This window comes from Mobula birostris, chromosome 5 (genome assembly GCF_030028105.1).
Source record: "Mobula birostris isolate sMobBir1 chromosome 5, sMobBir1.hap1, whole genome shotgun sequence".
NCBI lineage: Eukaryota > Metazoa > Chordata > Chondrichthyes > Myliobatiformes > Myliobatidae > Mobula > Mobula birostris.
Window position 1 is genome coordinate 204,616,150 of NC_092374.1, and position 17,792 is coordinate 204,633,941.

Below are 17,792 nucleotides of genomic sequence, written 5' to 3' on the forward strand. Positions count from 1 at the left end.
TGCAATGAGAAAAGGATTTCTGCCGGTTGAGGGGGGTTCCTTATTAACAGATGTCACTTTCTTGAGGTATCAACTTTTTGAATCCCGTGAGTGTGGCGAAAGGGTGTAGAACTTTGAACACGTTCTGCGCAACTGCCCACTCTCACCTGATTTAGCCGACACTGACCTGCTCACCATAAACCAGAGAACACCAGAGTGGCTGGCTGTCTGCTGTGACAAGCCATGATGATGACCTTTCGAAGACGTCCTCGATGGTGGGGAGGCTCGTGGCCACGATGGAGCTGGCTGAGATTACAATGCTGTGCGGCTTAATTCGATCCTCTGCAGTGGAGCCACCGTGGAGTTGAAGTTCAAGTTCAGTCTATTATCATTCCATCGTACACATGGTTCCTGCCAAACGAAACAACATTGCTGAGGGCCAAGGTGCATAATACAGTACATAGAACTCACACACGCAGCACAAAAAATATTACCATAATCAAATTAACAAACAATAAGGTGCAATAAGGTGGCCAAGTGGTTAAGGCATTGGACTAGCGACCTGAAGGTCGTGAGTTCGAGCCCAGACGAGGCAGCGTGTTGTGTCCTTGAGCAAGGCACTTAATCACACATTGCTCTGCAACGACACTGGTGCCAAGCTGTATGGGTCCTAATGCCCTTCCCTTGGACAACATCGGTGTTGTGGAGAGAGGAGACTTGCAGCATGGGCAACTGCCGGTCTTCCACACAACCAGGCCTGCGCCCTGGGGAGTGAAGACTCTCCACGCGCAGATCCATGGTCTCGCAAGACTAACGGATGCCTTAAGGTGCATTTAGGACTCAAGTTAAAAATTAAACAGTATAACACTAGTTTTGCTTTATACATGATGAGACCTGGGTGGTGGCAGGGAGTTCAGTAGTCTCACGGCCTGGAGGAAGAAGTTGTTTCCCATCCGAACAGTCCTTGTCCGAATGCTACGGTGCTTCCTGCCTGATGGTACGGAGTAAAGGAGCTTGTTGGACAGATCGGAGGGGTCACTGACAGTGCTAAGGGCCCTGTGTACACAGTGCTCCTGATGAAATTTTTGGTGGATCAAGGAGAGGCTCCAATGATCCTTTCAGCAGTCCTCACAATCCTTCGTATGGACTCGCGGTTGTATGCCTTCAAATTCCTGTAGCAGAGGGTGATGCTGATGGGACCAGCATCCATATCCCATTGCTGGTGGATGCCGTGAGCTTCCGGCTTGAAACGCTGCCTTCTGGGGTAAGTGAGGTGGGTTTGGGTGTTGTGGTTGAGGATGCTTTGGTAAATTCTGTGGGTGGTGTCGTCCTTTGCTCCCTCCCTCACCCTGCTGGCTGACGGGAATTGTTCCAGGAAGTGTTCATGTGACTCAGTATCTCTCTCTCTCTCTTTCTCCCTCCAGGTGTTTTTGCTCAGTCCCAAGGTCCCGGCTTCACCCTCTCCCTAAGTTTTTCTCCCCATCCAGGAGTTTGTTTGAGAAACATGGCAGCCGTCCGTGAGGGGAAACCAGAAAACTCCAGGAGCCCTCGTTCTCCTTTCCCCATCCTACAATTATCTTTCCCTTTCATTTTCACAGGGAGCGTCCTGGGAGCTTGGATAAAGTTTAACCTGTCACTTCTCCCCACCCCTCATCTCTCCTCTGCAGCTACGATCTCTGCTCAGTGAAGAGTAGCGTGATTCTAAATTGGCAGCACCTTGGCAGAAACATGAAGTCCCAGAATGTTCTGAATCAATGCCTTCAGTGTCAATCCTCGGAAGAAAATCAGTGGGAAGGGTTACATACAACATAGCACATAGAGCAGGAAAAGACCCCACCCACTGACAGCGCCAAACCAACCAAATTAGTCATCAAGTGTCCAACCAAATGAATCCCTTCAGCCTACACTATTTCCTCACATTCGTCTGCCTATGTAAACGTCTCTTAAATGCCCCAAGTGTACCTGCCTCTACCATCACCCCAGGCAGTGTTTTCCACACACCCACCACTCTCTGTGTAAAGAAAACACTTGCCCCTAACACCTCCTTTCAACTTGCCCCAGCTCTCACCTTCAATGTATGCCCTCTGGTATTTCATCACTGAGAAACAGATACTGCCCACGCTCTATGACAGGGTTGCAGTCGTCGGGGCAAGTGGGTATTTCATCACTGAGGAGCAGATACTGCCCACGCTCTATGACAGGGTTGCAGTCGTCGGGGCAAGTGGAGCAGATACTGCCCACGCTCTATGACAGGGTTGCAGTCGTCGGGGCAAGTGGAGCAGATACTGCCCACGCTCTATGACAGGGTTGCAGTCGTCGGGGCAAGTGGAGCAGATACTGCCCACGCTCTATGACAGGGTTGCAGTCGTCGGGGCAAGTGGGTATTTCATCACTGAGGAGCAGATACTGCCCACGCTCTATGACAGGGTTGCAGTCGTCGGGGCAAGTGGGTATTTCATCACTGAGGAGCAGATACTGCCCACGCTCTATGACAGGGTTGCAGTCGTCGGGGCAAGTGGGTATTTCATCACTGAGGAGCAGATACTGCCCACGCTCTATGACAGGGTTGCAGTCGTCGGGGCAAGTGGAGCAGATACTGCCCACACAACAGTCGGGGCAAACTGCAGCAGAAGGGAGTGATGTACTACCCACTCAGTGTCACTGCGTCAGGCTGACTGGGTGTGTTCACAGCTTGGTGTTATAGAAAACAAAGAACAGTACGGCCCTTCGGCCCACAATGTTGTGCTGGCCTTTGAACCTACTCCAAGATCAATCTTACCCATCCCACCCACCTAGCCCACCATTTTTCCTTCATCATGTCCCTATCTAAAATATCCCTAATGTATCTGCCTCTCCCACCACCCCTGGCAGGATGTTCCACACACCCACCCAGTCTCTGGGTAAAAATAAAAGCCTCCCTCTGCCATCCCGCTCGTACTTTCCTCCAGTTTCCTTAAAATTATGCCCTGTCTTAGCTATTTCCGCCCTGCAAAACAATCTCTGGCCATCCACTCTATCTATGCCTCTTATCACTTATATCAACTCACCTCTCACCGTCCTTCACTCCAGAGCAAAACTCACGAGTTCGCTTGACCTATCCCCATAAGTCACACTCTCTAGTCCAGACAGCATCCTGGCAAATCTCCTCCGCAGTTCTCTGGGTCTAGGCTGCTTTGTCAAAGCTCTTTGATCGAAGTTCCCGTGGGCTTCAGGTTCAGATCCATTTGTCTGTCATGTGTACATCCAAACAGACGGGGAGATGCTCTGTTTGCGTTAACATCCTACACAACCCGAGGATGTGCTGGGGGCAGCCTGCAAGGATTGCCACGCACTCCGCTGCCAACACAGAATGTCCACAACATTCAACAGAACAACAGAGAACACAACTAGTAACAAAACAACAGAAAAACAAGCCTTTCCTCCCTCCCACAGACATCCCGAACTAAACGAATTCCTCTCTATGGTTTCCATATGGTCAACTGTTTCATCTGCTTTGCATGCTGAGGCTCTTGAAGTGTTGCTGATGCTGCTAAGAAGAGGAGAGAGGTTTCAACATACCTGTGAGTGGGGTTAGCTGGATATAACACTGAAATCGCAGGATTGCACAGGCCAGTTGAGCCATTTGCTGTCCCGTTACTGCCGTGAGATCACGGGTATTAAATGCCAGCTCTGTTTCAACAGAAAGTCTCGCCCATCGGGAACTGGCTGGCAGCCACTCCAGCCGCACGCTAGCTGCCAATGGGAGCCAGTCCATCCAGGACATCTCAAAGGCCATCTCCAGGAGGATAGCGGTAGCCGGACTCCCGGCTGACAGGGGCGCGGTGGGGCACCCCGCCGTCCGGCACCACACGGCGTTTGGCCGAAAACCCTTCCGCTCCCCCAGGGTGCGGCTCACCGTCTGGCCTCCCAAACCACTGCCAACGGACGACCAGAAAGAGCCGGAAGGCCGTAGAAGCCCCAATGCCAAGGCGCAGCATCAGTCCCCAGTGGGAACGGGGAAACTGGGGAGTCCCGGAAGAAGGGTCATTGTGTCCCCAGGGTCCAACACCATGTCTTCGGGACGTAATGGAAATCATGGATCCCCAGGGACAAAAACCACTCCTTGGGGAAAGGATCAACGTGGTGGATCACCTGGCAGAGTTCCGTTGCCTGGAGGAACGATTCATCGCGCCAGGTCCCCAGAAACCATTCCCACGTCGAAAGGGAAGTATGGGCTTGGCGGACTCCCAGGGCCCCACCCCAGGTCCAGAGTTAGAGCCCCGGGGATTGTTCCCACGACGAGAGGGAAGCCTGGATCCCCAGGGTCAGTCCCCAGGCCGAGGGGGCAAAAAGAACCTGACGTTCATCCATCTTTGAACAGAGTTCCGGGGACACCTCTCGATGGCCAGCAAGTCAGTAAAGGAGCTGGGAACCCTCCTCAGTCAGGGGGATCGGAAACAACTCCACATGGGATTCCTGGAGGTACTTACAGAAACATCGAGTTCCTACGATACAGAAAGAGCCCAGTTAACCCATTGTGTTCTGTGCTGACTCCAAGCTCACTAAAACTCTCGGGTCCGCTCATCAGGCCTTTCCTCACAGCCCTGCGGAATATTTCCAGGTGGCCATCCAATTCCATTTGGACAGCCCTGGCGGGATCTGCTTCCACTTCCCTGGTGCCCCATGTCTAAGAAAGGGTGTGCTGCCGCTAGAGAGATTCATCAGCATGTTCCCAGGAATGAAAGAGTTCACACATAAGGAGCATTGGGTGACTCTGGAGTTTAGGAAAATGAGGGGGGAGTCTCATTGAAACCTATCAACTGTTAAAAGCCCCAGATAGAGTGGGGAGGATGTTTTCTATGGTGGGAGAGTTTAGGACCAGAGGACAGACCCTCAGAAAAGGTTTTCCTTTTAGAACAAAGATAAGGAGGAATTTCTTTAGCCAGAGAGTGGTGAATCTGTGTAGATCATTGCCATAGACGGCTTTTTCCACTGAGATCGGGTGAGACTAGAACTAGTGGTCATAGGTTAAGGGTGAAAGGTAGAAATACTTAAGGAGAGCTTGAGGGGAGTCTTCTTCCCTCAGAGGGTGATGAGAGTGTGGAATGACCTGGCAGCAAAGGCTGAGGATACAGATTCGATTGCAACATTTAAGAGAAGTTAGGATAGGTACGTGGATGGGAGGGGGCATGAAGGGCTATGGTCCAGGTGTTAAAATAACAGATCAGCAAGGGCCAGGCAGCTTGCTTCTGTACTGTACAGCCCTATGGGTTTTAAATTTGTCCCCCAACACCTAACATGTTATATCCAGGAGAATGGGGTTGAGAGGGATAATAAATCAGCTATGATGGAATGGTGGAGCAGACTCGATGGGCCAAATGGCCTAATTCCTTTCCTATATCCTAAGGTCTTACGTCCTGTGACTTATATTGAATTTGCATTGTTCTTGCAAGGGAACCCTGTATCAACTCAGTGATTTGCCATGGGCAATATGCTGCATGGCAAGGCAGTGAAAGCAGGAACAAACAGTGTAAATTTGGCGGGAGCTTTTAAATGGAGTATTTGACAAATTCTGGTCAATAAAGAGCTGTGAGGAAAGAGAGGAACTGATTATTCCAAAGGACATAACATGGCTTCAATGGGCTGAATGGCCTCTTTCTGAATTGTTAACGTTTACATGGTGGAAATTCCACACCAGCAGTAGCCATCAATCCCTGAAACAAAACATTTAATGCTGCGTCCAATAAGAAATCAAAGTGAAGCCACTGTAAGTTTTGTCCCTTGGGGTGTAGAGCCCAGGGAGAATGTGAATTCTCCAGTTGTCCATTGTTGTTTATCTGGGTTCTGGGATTCTTCCAACTTCCCAGTGCACTGGAGCATTTCCGCTCTCTCGACCTTGGAGTTGCAGGTTCGGTGGTACAAGTAGTCATCACCACTGGTTGCATTGGATGTCCCTGACTCCAGTGTCTTGCCATGCCCTTCGCCTCCCACGAAGCATGGCTGAACCGCCTTCCTGGCCGTTGAATCTCATCTGCGCTGCCCGCCAGAGCTGCCCTCACACGCTCGGGCAGGCACGTCCCTATCTCACCGGGGCGCAAGGCAGTTAGCCACCCTCACCCGTTTTGCCTACCTGTCGAAGAGGTGTATGGGGGTGTGGCCGCTGTCACATGAAAACAGCTGCTTGGTGCCACGAGTGGCCTGTGGGAACTGAAGGGGAGTGAGCTGCCCCAAAATAGATACGAGAAGCCCCTTGTCCAGAGGTGCTGCCCCTCCCTGGATACCCAGTGCATCCCACCATGAAAGTAGTTAGTTGCTGTAAAGGAAGTCCATGGATAATGGAGCATTATCATGGGCAGTTTTAGGGATTATTTGATGTAATCTTTCCATCCGTCATTGGTTTCACCATTATCTTGAAGAGATATTACATGCAATATTTGATAAAATGGTTCCAAGCAGATGTTGACTTTGTTCCCTTTTGCCCCGCATTCATGCTCTGTTTTCTTTTCAACAGAAGAACAAAATGTAGAATTCGAAACTTCATCTCAAATCTCCTCTCAAACCCAGCGTCCTCCTCTGGTCATTAGCCCCAGGCATCTGACTCACCCAAGCTCCCCAGAGCAGACGGGCCTCGTGGTGTGGAACGCCACTTCCAACTGTGCTCAGCTCTCCTGGGAGGTGGCAGGCAGCCCGTTCGACCGGCTGGTCTTGGCCTACCAAGACTCGCTCACTCAGGTGGTTCAGGCCAAGCTGGTGCTCAGGGGAAGTCAGCAGACAGCCAACATAACAGGGCTAATCGTGGGAAAAAGCTACGACCTGTACCTTTATGGCAGCTCCTTGGGCCGTCCGTTACAACCTGTTAATGTTACCAGATTCTCAGGTACCCCCCGTCTCTCTCTCTCTAACTGATTTCTCTTCTTCCCCAGGTAAAAGCTATTGCTGACCACCAAGGACTCTGTAACTTAAAAACAGTTTCTTTTTTTGTAAAGGGAACCTTTGGCAGAGGTTGTCCTGGATTGGAAAAAGTTCCTCGATCTGTCTCCTTTTTTTTTTTCCAACAGATACCCCTTGACGCAAAACAGTGATGCGCTCCTTGTTAGCACAAGAGATTCTGCAGATGTTGGAAATCCAGACTTAACACATGCAAAATGCTGGAGGAACTCAGCAGGTCAGGCAGCATCCATGGAGGGGAAGAAACAGTCAACGTTTTGGGCTGAGACCCTTCTTCAGATCAGTCAATGTTTCGGACCGAGAACTTTCGTCGGGACTGTTCACATTCCAGGCCGAGACCCCTCGTCAGTCCAGATGAAAGGCCTCGGCTCAAAATGTTGACTGTTTTGTTGCTCTGCATAGATGCTGCCTGAATTGCTGAGGGCATTAATCTAGAAAACACTCAAAGTAACGTTACAGACTCCAGGCCTCCCAGGGAAATGTTCACATAGGTAGTCAAACACTTGGTTAGATGGAGATAGTGGAGGTTTTTGAAAAGGTTCTGTGAGGAAATTCCCTAGCCCTGGGCCTGGATACAAGTAGTGGTCATGGAAATTACAGAGGATTGAGAGACTGGAATGGAAGGATTGCAGACATCGTACCTGGAACGTACAGCACAGTACAGGTCCTTTGGCCTACGATGTTGTGAAGACACTTTAGACCATAAGGCATCGGAGCAGAACCCCATTGAGTCTGCTCTGCCACACCATGGCTGATTTATCATCCCTCTCAACCCCTGTTCTCCCCATAACCTATGATGCTCTGACTAATCAAGAATCTATCAACCTCTGTTTTAAATATACTCAATGACTTGCCCGCCATAGCTGTCTGTGGCAATGATTTCTACAGGTTCACCACACCCTGCCTAAAGAAATTCCTCCTCATCTCCGTTCTAAATCAACAGCCTATATTCGGAGGCTATACCCTCTAGTCCTAGACCACCCCCCTTCACTATGGGAAACAATCTCTCCAGATCCACTCTATCTAGGCCTTTCAATGTTTGTCGGATTTCAACAAGATCCCTCCACATTCTTCGAAACTCCTGTGAGTACAGGCCCAGAGTCATCAAACACTCCTCGTATGTTAACCCTTCCATTCCTGGGATCATTCTCGTGAACCTCCTCTGGACCGTCTTTAACTCCAGCACGTCTTTTCTTAGATAAGGGACCCAAAACTGCTCACAATACTCAAATGTGCAGTCTGTCCAATGTTTTATAAAACCTCAGCATCACATCCTTGCTCTTATATTCTAGTCCTCTCAAAATGAATGCTAACATTGCATTTGGCTTCCTTTCTGCTGACTCAACCTGGAAGTTAGTCCTTTGGGATCCTGCACAAGGATTCCCAAGTCCCTTTGAACCTCTGAGTTTTGAATCTTCTCCCTGTTTCTACCAAAGTGTATGAACATGTACACTGCATTCTATCTGCCTCATCTTTGCCCATTCCCCCAGTCTATTTAAGTCCTTCTGCAGACAGCCTGCTTTCTAAACACTACCTGTCCCTGGACCTATCTGCGTATTGTCTGCAAACTTTGCCACAAAGTCATCAATTCTATCATCCAAATCATTGACATATAAAAGTGGTCCTGATACCGATGCCTGTGGAATACAACTAGTAATCAGCAGCCAAGGAGGAAAGGTCCTCCTTATTCCTACTCTTTGCCTCCTGCCGGTCAGCCAATCTTTTCTCCATGTTAGAATATTTTCTGTAATACCATGGGCTTTTATCGTAGCCTCTTGAGATGAAGTAAACACCATCGTCTGATTCTTCTTTGCCTATCTTGTCTGTTATTTTTCAAAGAGTTACAGCAGATTTATTGGGCAGGATTCCCCTCAAGGAAACCATGCTGACTTCGGCCTATGTGTCCGAATTCTCATCATTAACACTGCACTCCCAACATCTTTCCAGCCACTGAAGTCAAGCTAACTGGCATATCATTTCCTTTCTTCTGCCTCCAAATTACAGTTAAAAAAAATTTAAATGTAGTGCAAAAAGAGAGCAAAGTGGTGAAGTCTATAATTAAATATACACACAATACGGTCTGCAGACAGATTTATAGTTCACACACTTAACATACAATGGATTACCACTCATCACGCCCTTAGGATGCATGAGGCCAGTCCGTACATGAAAGTGATGAACGTGGCAATCTCATACACGGAGCTCGGGCATGGCTTGTAAGAGACAATCATACACAGCCTTGTTCTTGTTAAACCCTGGTGATTATGTTCTTAATGCAGATTCATTATGTTATTTTTTAAATAAGTGCTGGAGTTAATAATTCACTGGCTGACAATGCCTGGATTGTTAATAGAGTCCAGGTTATTGCAGTTTAGTTTAATTCTCAATGTGTTAGTTAATGCCTGGGTTAACAATGTGCTAATCAATGGACAATAGACAATAGGTGGACGAGTAGGCCATTCGGCCCTTTGAGCCAGCACCGCCATTCACTGTGATCATGGCTGATCATCCACTATCAGTATCCAGTTCCTGCCTTCTCCCCATAACCTTTGATTCCGCTATCTTTAAGAGCTCTATCCATCTCTTTCTTGAAAGCATCCAGCGACTTGGCCTCCACATCCTTCTGGGGCAGAGCATTCCATATTTCCACCACTCTCTGGGTGAAAAAGTTTTTCCTCAACTCCGTTCTAAATGGCCTACCCCTAATTCTTAAACTGTGGCCTCTGGTTCTGGACTCACCCATCAGCGGGAACATGCTTCCTGCCTCCAGCGTGTCCAATCTTTTAATAATCTTATATGTTTCAATAAGATCCCCTCTCAGCCTTCTAAATTCCAGGGTATACAAGCCCAGTCGCTCCAATCTTTCGACATATGACAGTCCCGCCATCCCGGGAATTAACCTTGTGAACCTACGCTGCACTCCCTCAATAGCAAGAATGTCCTCCCTCAAATTTGGAGACCAAACGTAATCAATTGATAATACATTGGTTATAAATGGGTGTTCAGGTTAATGATGCACTGGTTAAAAGTGCACGGGTTTATTATAAACACACTAATTATGAAGGTTTTCACTAATTTTCCACCCTCTCCCTTCGCTTTTCTTCAATTCCCCACTCTGGCTCCCCTCTCACCTCCTCTTTTCTCCTAACCTCCCTATCACCTCCCCAAGGTTCCCCTCCTCCGTCCCTTTCTCCCATGGTCCACTCTCCTGTCCTATCAGATTGCTCCTTCATCGGCCCTTTGCCTTATCCACCAATCACTTCCCAGCTTCTTACTTCATCCCTTCTCTCCTCTCCCATCACCTTCAAGCTTGTCCACCTCCCCCCTTCTTATTCCAGCTTCTTCTCCATTCTCAACCTGAAACATTGACTGTTTATTGCTCTCCATAGCTGCTGCCTGACCTGCTGAGTTCCTCCAGCAACCATACAACAGTTACAGCACGGAAACAGGCCATCTCGGCCCTTCTAGTCCGTGCCGAACTCTTACTCTCACCTAGTCCCACCGACCTGCTCTCAGCCCATAACCCTCCATTCCTTTCCTGTCCATATAGCTATCCAATTTTACTTTAAATAACAACATTGAACCTGCCTCAACCACTTCTGCTGGAAGCTCGTTCCACACAGCTACCACTCTCTGAGTAAAGAAGTTCCCCCTCATGTTACCCCTAAGCTTTTGCCCTTTAACTCTCAACTCATGTCCTCTTGTTTGAATCTCCCCCACTCTCAATGGAAAAAGCCTATTCACATCAACTCTTATCTATCCCCCTCATAATTCTAAATACCTCTATCAAGTCCCCCATTTTGTGTGTGTGTTACTCTGGATTTCCATCATCTGCAGAATCTCTTGTATTTTGAATGAAGAATGTACCTGTTAAACATGTTGAAGCTAATGATACCCAGGTGAATGCACTGGTAGGTAACACACATATTGTGATATATTCTTGACGCCCTCTGCTGGCCGGGTTTGATCCTGGGTATTGTGTGCTGGCTGTGTGATATGCAAGGCAGAGCAGTACGATAAGGAGTGCAAGTTATTGCCCTTGTTGTAGGTTACCTCCCTCCCCCGGCGTGACCAATGCAGCTCGGCACCAGCGGCGTCACAGGAGTTGCCAGTCAGCGTTCAGCTCAATGTTGGACCACCCTACGGACTCCAGCTCTGGATTTTTCCCTCGGGGTTTACTCCCGAAGCCTTCCCCATGAGTGGATAGAGCTGCAAGGCAGCAGAGGTTTGAGATCAGAGTTTTCCTTCTCCTGGATGAGCTGCCATCCACAGCTGACAAGCCCCGTCGGCCCAAAGCGTCAATAACCTGCCTTTGCCCCTTCTGTCAGTCGAAACAGTTCTGCCGGGCTTAGTAGCTAAGCTACATGTGAAGGCCAGCGGCTGGACTTGGTTGTCAGAGGCTCTTTGAGATGCACCCCATTGGGAGCATCTAATAGGTAGTGGGAGCTTGACCCACTACCTCCCCCGACTATGACAACTATTTATCAATTCACCAGTTAATTCTGCTGAGAATAGTTCATACTCGAGTCAGGCGGAGTATACTGGATGGGCTGAATGGCCTCATTCTGCTCCTCTGTCAAACATGTTGGTAGATAGCACTCAGATATTATGAATGGACTGGCTCAAGTTCAAGTTTTTGCCATGTGTTTGTCCGCACAACCAAACGAAATAACGTTTCTCCAGACCACGTTGCACCCACAAAACATGCACTACGCACCGCACATTAAACAAAATATTACCTTAAATCAGTTAATAAAATATAATTCAAGATGCACCTAGTGCAAAGCACAGGTAAACGGTAAAGAGCTTGCTGTACTAGTGACAAGACCGCGATGCGCCACCCTGCCACGAGCCTCACAGCCCGAGGGAAGAAGCTGCTGCCCAGTCTGGTCCTGATACTCCTGCACCTCCTTCCTGGTGCTAGTGAGATGAAACACTAACTAATATTCTCAGATCTATTACTGATGTGTTTCCTTAAAGTTATCTTAGCTGGGTGTTTCCCACGACCTATTAAGTGCTCCCAACGGTGTCAAGTCTCCAACAGCCTCTGACAAACATGTCCATCTCTTGCCCTTCACATGGGGTTTAGCTACTAACCCTGGTAGAACTGTTTCTACTGACAGAAGGGCAAAACTGGGTTACTGACGCCTTAAAACGAGTCTTTTCGTGCAGACGGGGCTCGTTATCCGTGATTGGCAGCTCATCTAGGGGAAGAAGAATTCTAATCTCAAACCTCCGCTGCCTTGTGCCTATAGGGAAAATTCGAGGCTGGAACCCCTAAGGCAATCCTACGTTTAGTTCGACACTGACTGCCAACTTCTACAGCATCACTGATCCAAACTCTGCCATTCCTTTGGATTCATCAGCTGCGTGCAGAGGGGGAGCCTGCTGCATGGGCAACAGCTTTCTCTCCATATCGTCCTTCCCTGGCTCGCCCAACCAACAGGGTGCCTGTTTCACATCAGTATTACCAAGCTTTATGGAAAATAACTCCATCCATCCGCGTGCATTGATTCTGCACTCTCTCTGACTGCTATCAAATCCCGTGAGAAAATAATAATAATAATACTTTTCATCCATGATCTACTTCAAAGTATTTTTACAATGGGATAAAGTGCAAACATGAAAATAAAAGGCAAGAAGATGTTAGCTAAAAGGAAGGTTAAATGAATAGGTTTAAAGCGGCAACTAAGTTTCTAAGTTCCACAGTTTAGGAGCTGGTTCAAAAAAAGTGACCTGCCAGTTTTCTATTGATGAGAATTTTTTTTAATTTATGAGATTGGCAGAAGAAGACTTGAGAGCTCGAGCAGGATTATGAAACGAAAACGATCCTCTGATCCCACAGCGTGGTCTCTGACGGGTTTAGCCGCCTTCTCATGAACTACTCTTTGTTATTTAGTAGGTGGATATTAACAGAAGGTCTATCCTTCGTCTCTACTTTGTATCCTCCCTCAGTACGGGGCTTGGACTCTGGGCCAGTGACCGCCAACAAGGAGACAGAGGACCTTCAGACAATGCCGGCAGGTGTTCGGGAGGAGGGCGTTGAGGAGGAGGAGGAGGACGAGGATGTGGATGAGGAGGAGATAGCCCAGGAGGAGCTGGAAGGGGAGGTGACCACTCCCTCCACAGCAGAAATACCGGAGAGTACGTTGCGCCCCAGCGCCTCCTCTGAAAACCAGACTCCCTGGTGGACCCCAACGCCTTTTAAGGATTCGCACGTCACCTCTCAGAGCCTCAGCACATCCGGCTTGTTTGAAGCTCATGGGCCTCCAGCAACACCTAACCCTGGTGTAGACTATAATGCGATGTTGCAGACTGCGACTGATGACACCCTCTTAGTTCCACCTACAGGTAAACCAATACAAGTAGGACTCACCGAGTAAATTCCCTCCCGCTTCTCCAAACCTTCCGCAGGCAGCTAATCAGCGGGCACTGACCGTGGACGGACCGCCATCAGTGCCCTCCTCTCTACATTCTTCACAGGTTTTCGAGGATTTTCCTGTCACATGAATCTTTTATTTTCAGGCCAATCGCTTCAGGACTTTTTGCAAAGTCGTGGAGTTTTGAATAATTTGTCTTCCCTCCCCTAATTCAGCCTCTGGAGGGATATTCAGCATCCAGTTCGATCGGAGACGTGGCTGTCACCTCGCCGAAGGAGAATGGCCAACATCCTGGTACACCTCTCGCTGTCATCCCCTGCCACCGTGCAGCTCGCAGAGAGTGGTTAACAGGCAGGCTGAACATCGGGGAGGGGGTACCACAGGCTGGACAGAGAGGATGGAGTGTGGATGAGGGTACAAGTTGCTGGCTTGTCATACTCGTCCACACCCAGCGAGCGAATCACTTCTGCCCACATTTGGCTCATCGTCCTCCGCGCCTCTCCTGTCCACATACTTATCCAGATATCTTTTAAATGCCGCTGATGTGTCCAGCTCAGCCACTATTCCTGCCAGCCCAGTACAAATAAGCACCACTCTTTCTGTCAGAATCAGAATCAGGTTTAATATCACTGGCATACGTCGTGAAATTTGTTCTTTGCAGCAGCAGTACACTGCAATGCATAATAATTTTTTTAAATGTGTAAATTACAATAAGAAATATATTTTAAAAAATTAAATATGTAATGTATAAAGCGAGCAAAAGTAGTGAGGGAATGTTCATGGGTTCATTGTCCATTCAGAAATCTGATGGCAGAGGGGAAGAAGCTCTTCCTGAAACATTGAGCGTGCGCCTTCAGGCTCCTGTACCTCCTCCTCGATGGTAGCAGTGAGTTTGACGAATCTGCCTCTGATGTCCCTTTTAAATCCCCTCACTTTTGATCTTAAACTTGTGCCCCCTCCCTGGGGAAAAGACAATGTGATGTGTCTCTTTGCTTTCCAAAGGGCTTTCAACTCCCAGTTAAATTCCTCGTTGCAACTCATCAATATCCTACTTGAGACCCGCAACGCCAGTTTTCTGATCACCTCCATCCAGGGGGCGGCTACTCAGACAGCCAGCCCCCATAACCTTCATCAAGATAAATGTAAAACGTTTGCTGCTGGAGCAGAAAGGGGGTTGTGGGCAGAAATGCTGTGGCTTTCCCGGTAGGTCATCCCCCCCCCCCACTTACAACAGGGGAACAACCACAGGGGTACTCTGCACCTGCTGACCATTTCCTTCCCTTCTCCTGACAGTCACCCAGGTATTTGTCTCCTGCATCTTAGGGGTGACTACCTCCCCGTAGCTCCTGTCTGTCACTTCCTCAGTCTCCCTGATGAGCCAAAGGTATAGACCAGTGAGTCTCACGTCAGTGCTAGGGAAGACACTGGAGAGGATTCTTAGGGGTAGGACTTATGAGCATTTGGAGATCCATGGCCTGATTAGGATGAGACAGCATGGCTTGGCGTGGGGCAAGTTGTGTCTTACCAATGAGACTGAGGTACTTGACAAGGTGATGGGAGAGATTGATGAGGGTAGGGCAGTGGATGTTGTCTACATGGGTTTTAGTGAGCATTTGACAAAGTGCTTCATGGAAGGTTAATCCAGAAGATTAGGATGCATAGGGTGTGCAGGCAAATTGGCTGCTTGGGTTCAGAACTGGCTTCTACATAGAAGACAGAGAGTGGTGGTTGAAGGGACTTATTCAAACTGGAGGTCTGTAATTCGTGATGTTCCACAGGGATCTGTGCTGGGACCTCTGCTGATGGTGATGTATATAAATGACCTGGATGAAAATGTAGATGGGTGTGTTTGTAAGTTTGCAGGTGATACCAAGATTGGTGGAGTTGTGCATCGTATAGAAGACTGGCAAAGAATACAGCACAATATAGATCAGTTGCAGATATGGGCTGAGAAATGGCAGATAGAGTTTAACCCAGATAAACGTGAGCTGTTGCAAGAGATTTCGGAAAGGGTGCGGAAAAGTTTTACCAGGATACTGTATGGATTCGAGGTCATGTGCTATAATGAGGTAATTTTCTCTGGAACAATGGAGGCTGAGGTGAGATCCGATAAAGATTTATTCGATTATGAGAGGCATAGATAGAGTAGCCAAACAGTATTTTTCCCAGGGTTGAAATGTCTAATACCAGGGTCATGCATTTAGGATGGGAGGGAGTGAATCAAAGGAGATGAAAGGGGCAATAATAGACTGAGTTATAGGGAAAGGTTTGAATAGGTTTGGACTTTATTCCCTGCAGAGTAGGAGAATGAGGGGAGATTCAGTAGAGATATACACAATTATGAGAGATATAGAGAGGATAAATACAAGCAGGTTGGCTGGGGCTACAACTAGAGGTCATGGGTTAAGGGTGAAAGGTGAAATGTTTAAGGGGAACCTTTTCACAGAGGGTGGTGAGAGTGTGGAATAAGCAAGTGGTAGATGTGGGTTTAACTTCAACATTTATGAGCAGTTTGGGTAAGGACGTGGATGGGAGGGGTATGAGGGGGATATGGTCCAGGTGCGGCTCAATCAGACTAGGTAGATTCATAATTCAGCATGGACCAGAAGCTTCTGTGCTGTAGTGTTCCATGACTATTGTGTAGGAAGGCTGGGGTATATACATGTCACCGTATACAATCCTGAGTTCAGTTTCTTGCGGGCATAATCAATAAATCCAATAACCACAATAGAATCAAAGAAAGACCACATCCAACTGGACGGACAGCAACCAGCGTGCAAGACAACAAACTGTGCGAATACAAATGAAAAGAAAATAATCGTCATAAATAAATAAACAATAGAGGGACCGTGAGATGAGAGTCTTTGAAAGTGAGTCTACAGGTTGTGGTAACAGTTCACTGATGGGCCAGGTGAAGATATCCCCACTGATTCAGGAGCCTGATGGTTGAGGAGTAATAACTGTTCCCAAACTTGAAGGTGCGAGTCCTGAGGCTCCTGTATCTCTTTCTTGCTGATGACAGCTGGGTGGTGGAGGTCCCTGGAACAACGCTCTGAGTAGGTGGCATTTGCCTGGGACAGGGAACCAGAATTTGGGAATTTGGGACAGATACTGAGTGGGAATTTCCAGGTTGAGTTGGAAGGCGAATGCGATGTTACCATTTATTTCAAGAGGACCAGAATACAAAAGCAAGGATGCATGGCTGATTGGCAGGAGGCAAAGAGTGGGAATAAAGGGAGCCATTTCTGGCTCGCTGCCGGTGACTAGTGGTGTTCCACAGGGGCCTATGTTGGGACTGATTCTTTTACGTTATATGTCAATGATTTGGATGATGGGATTGATGGCTTTGTTGCAAAGTTTGCAGACAATATGAAGATAGTTGGAGCAACAGGTAGTGTTTAGGGAGTGAGGCTACAGAAGGACTTAGACAGATCAGAAGAATGGGCAAGGAAGTGGCAGATGGAATCTATTGTCGGGAATTGTAGGTCATGCACTTTGGTAGAAGAAATGAAAGGGTTGACTATTTTCTAAATGGAGAGAAAATACAAAAAAACTAAGGTGCAAAGGGACTTGGGAGTCCTTGTGCAGGATTTCCTAAAGGTTAATTTGTAGGTGGAGTCTGTGGTGAGGAAGGTTCAAAGGTCAAATTTACTGTCAGAGGAATGTTTACAATATACATCCCCAGACATCCCACCTCTCCCGGAAGTTCCAGGAGTCTCCCGCATATGAATACTGGCTCCCTGATGCCCGCAACTTATATACAATATCACGGAAATCAATTTTCTTGAGGGCGAGCAAGAGAGAGCGAGAGCAAACAAGCGAGCGAGAAAGCAAGCGAGAGCGCGCGAGCGACCACGAGAGAGAGAGAGACCGACCACGAGCAGAGTGTTCCAAAAAAAATATAAAACGTACGTCACCCCAGACTACACTAAAGTGTACCTCTGCCTAATAGGCATCAAAATAATGACAGTGTTGCTCGCTGCACTGTTTGCAACAGTGACTTTTCTATTGCCCATGGTGGGTTAAGGCTGTAAAAGACGTGTTGAGGTGAGTTTAACAGGTGTCATTCGTTCAATAGCGTAGCTAACGTTATTTAATCTAGCTGGCCGGCTGCTGAGGAGCTACTCTATTGCAGACATCCCACCTCTCCCGGAAGTCTCCTGCAAATTGATGGTGCTACCTCCCTGAAATGAGTTTTTGCAGGGTGGGATGTCTGCATCTCGAAATGCTTTTTCTTCGCAAACATCCGCGAAAACAGAGACGTGCCTCAAAGAACGAACAACAATTAAACGTGAGAACCCCAAAGTCCCCCCCCCAGCTTCCCCCTCATGTAAGTGGCAGCGAGCAACAATACCCCTCCCCCCACCAGCAAGAAAAACGTGCATCGGGTATCATCACCGAGCCCAAGCACGTGCTAAGCAATAGCAAAGACGCAGACCAAAGTTACCCCAAAGGCTTCCCATTTCATCCGACATTCGGCAAACCACTGGTTCTCTATGGGAGAGG

The 17,792-nt window shown here is 48.1% G+C and overlaps 1 protein-coding gene across 8 annotated transcripts in view; it reads left to right on the forward strand.

The window, feature by feature from the left end:
- Positions 1-17,792, forward strand: part of LOC140198299 (tenascin-X-like) — a 225,612-nt gene that overhangs the window by 99,366 nt on the left and 108,454 nt on the right. For 6 of the 8 annotated variants that reach the window (XM_072259364.1, XM_072259369.1, XM_072259366.1 and 3 more), the window contains exons 8-10: positions 3,661-4,440; positions 6,470-6,835; positions 12,862-13,257. The exons of 1 other annotated variant lie outside the window; for it this stretch is intronic. In XM_072259364.1, coding sequence (XP_072115465.1) covers positions 3,661-4,440; positions 6,470-6,835; positions 12,862-13,257 — 1,542 coding nt within the window. The remainder of the gene's footprint in view (positions 1-3,660; positions 4,441-6,469; positions 6,836-12,861; positions 13,258-17,792) is intronic. One more of the 8 variants, XM_072259370.1, reaches the window with a different exon arrangement.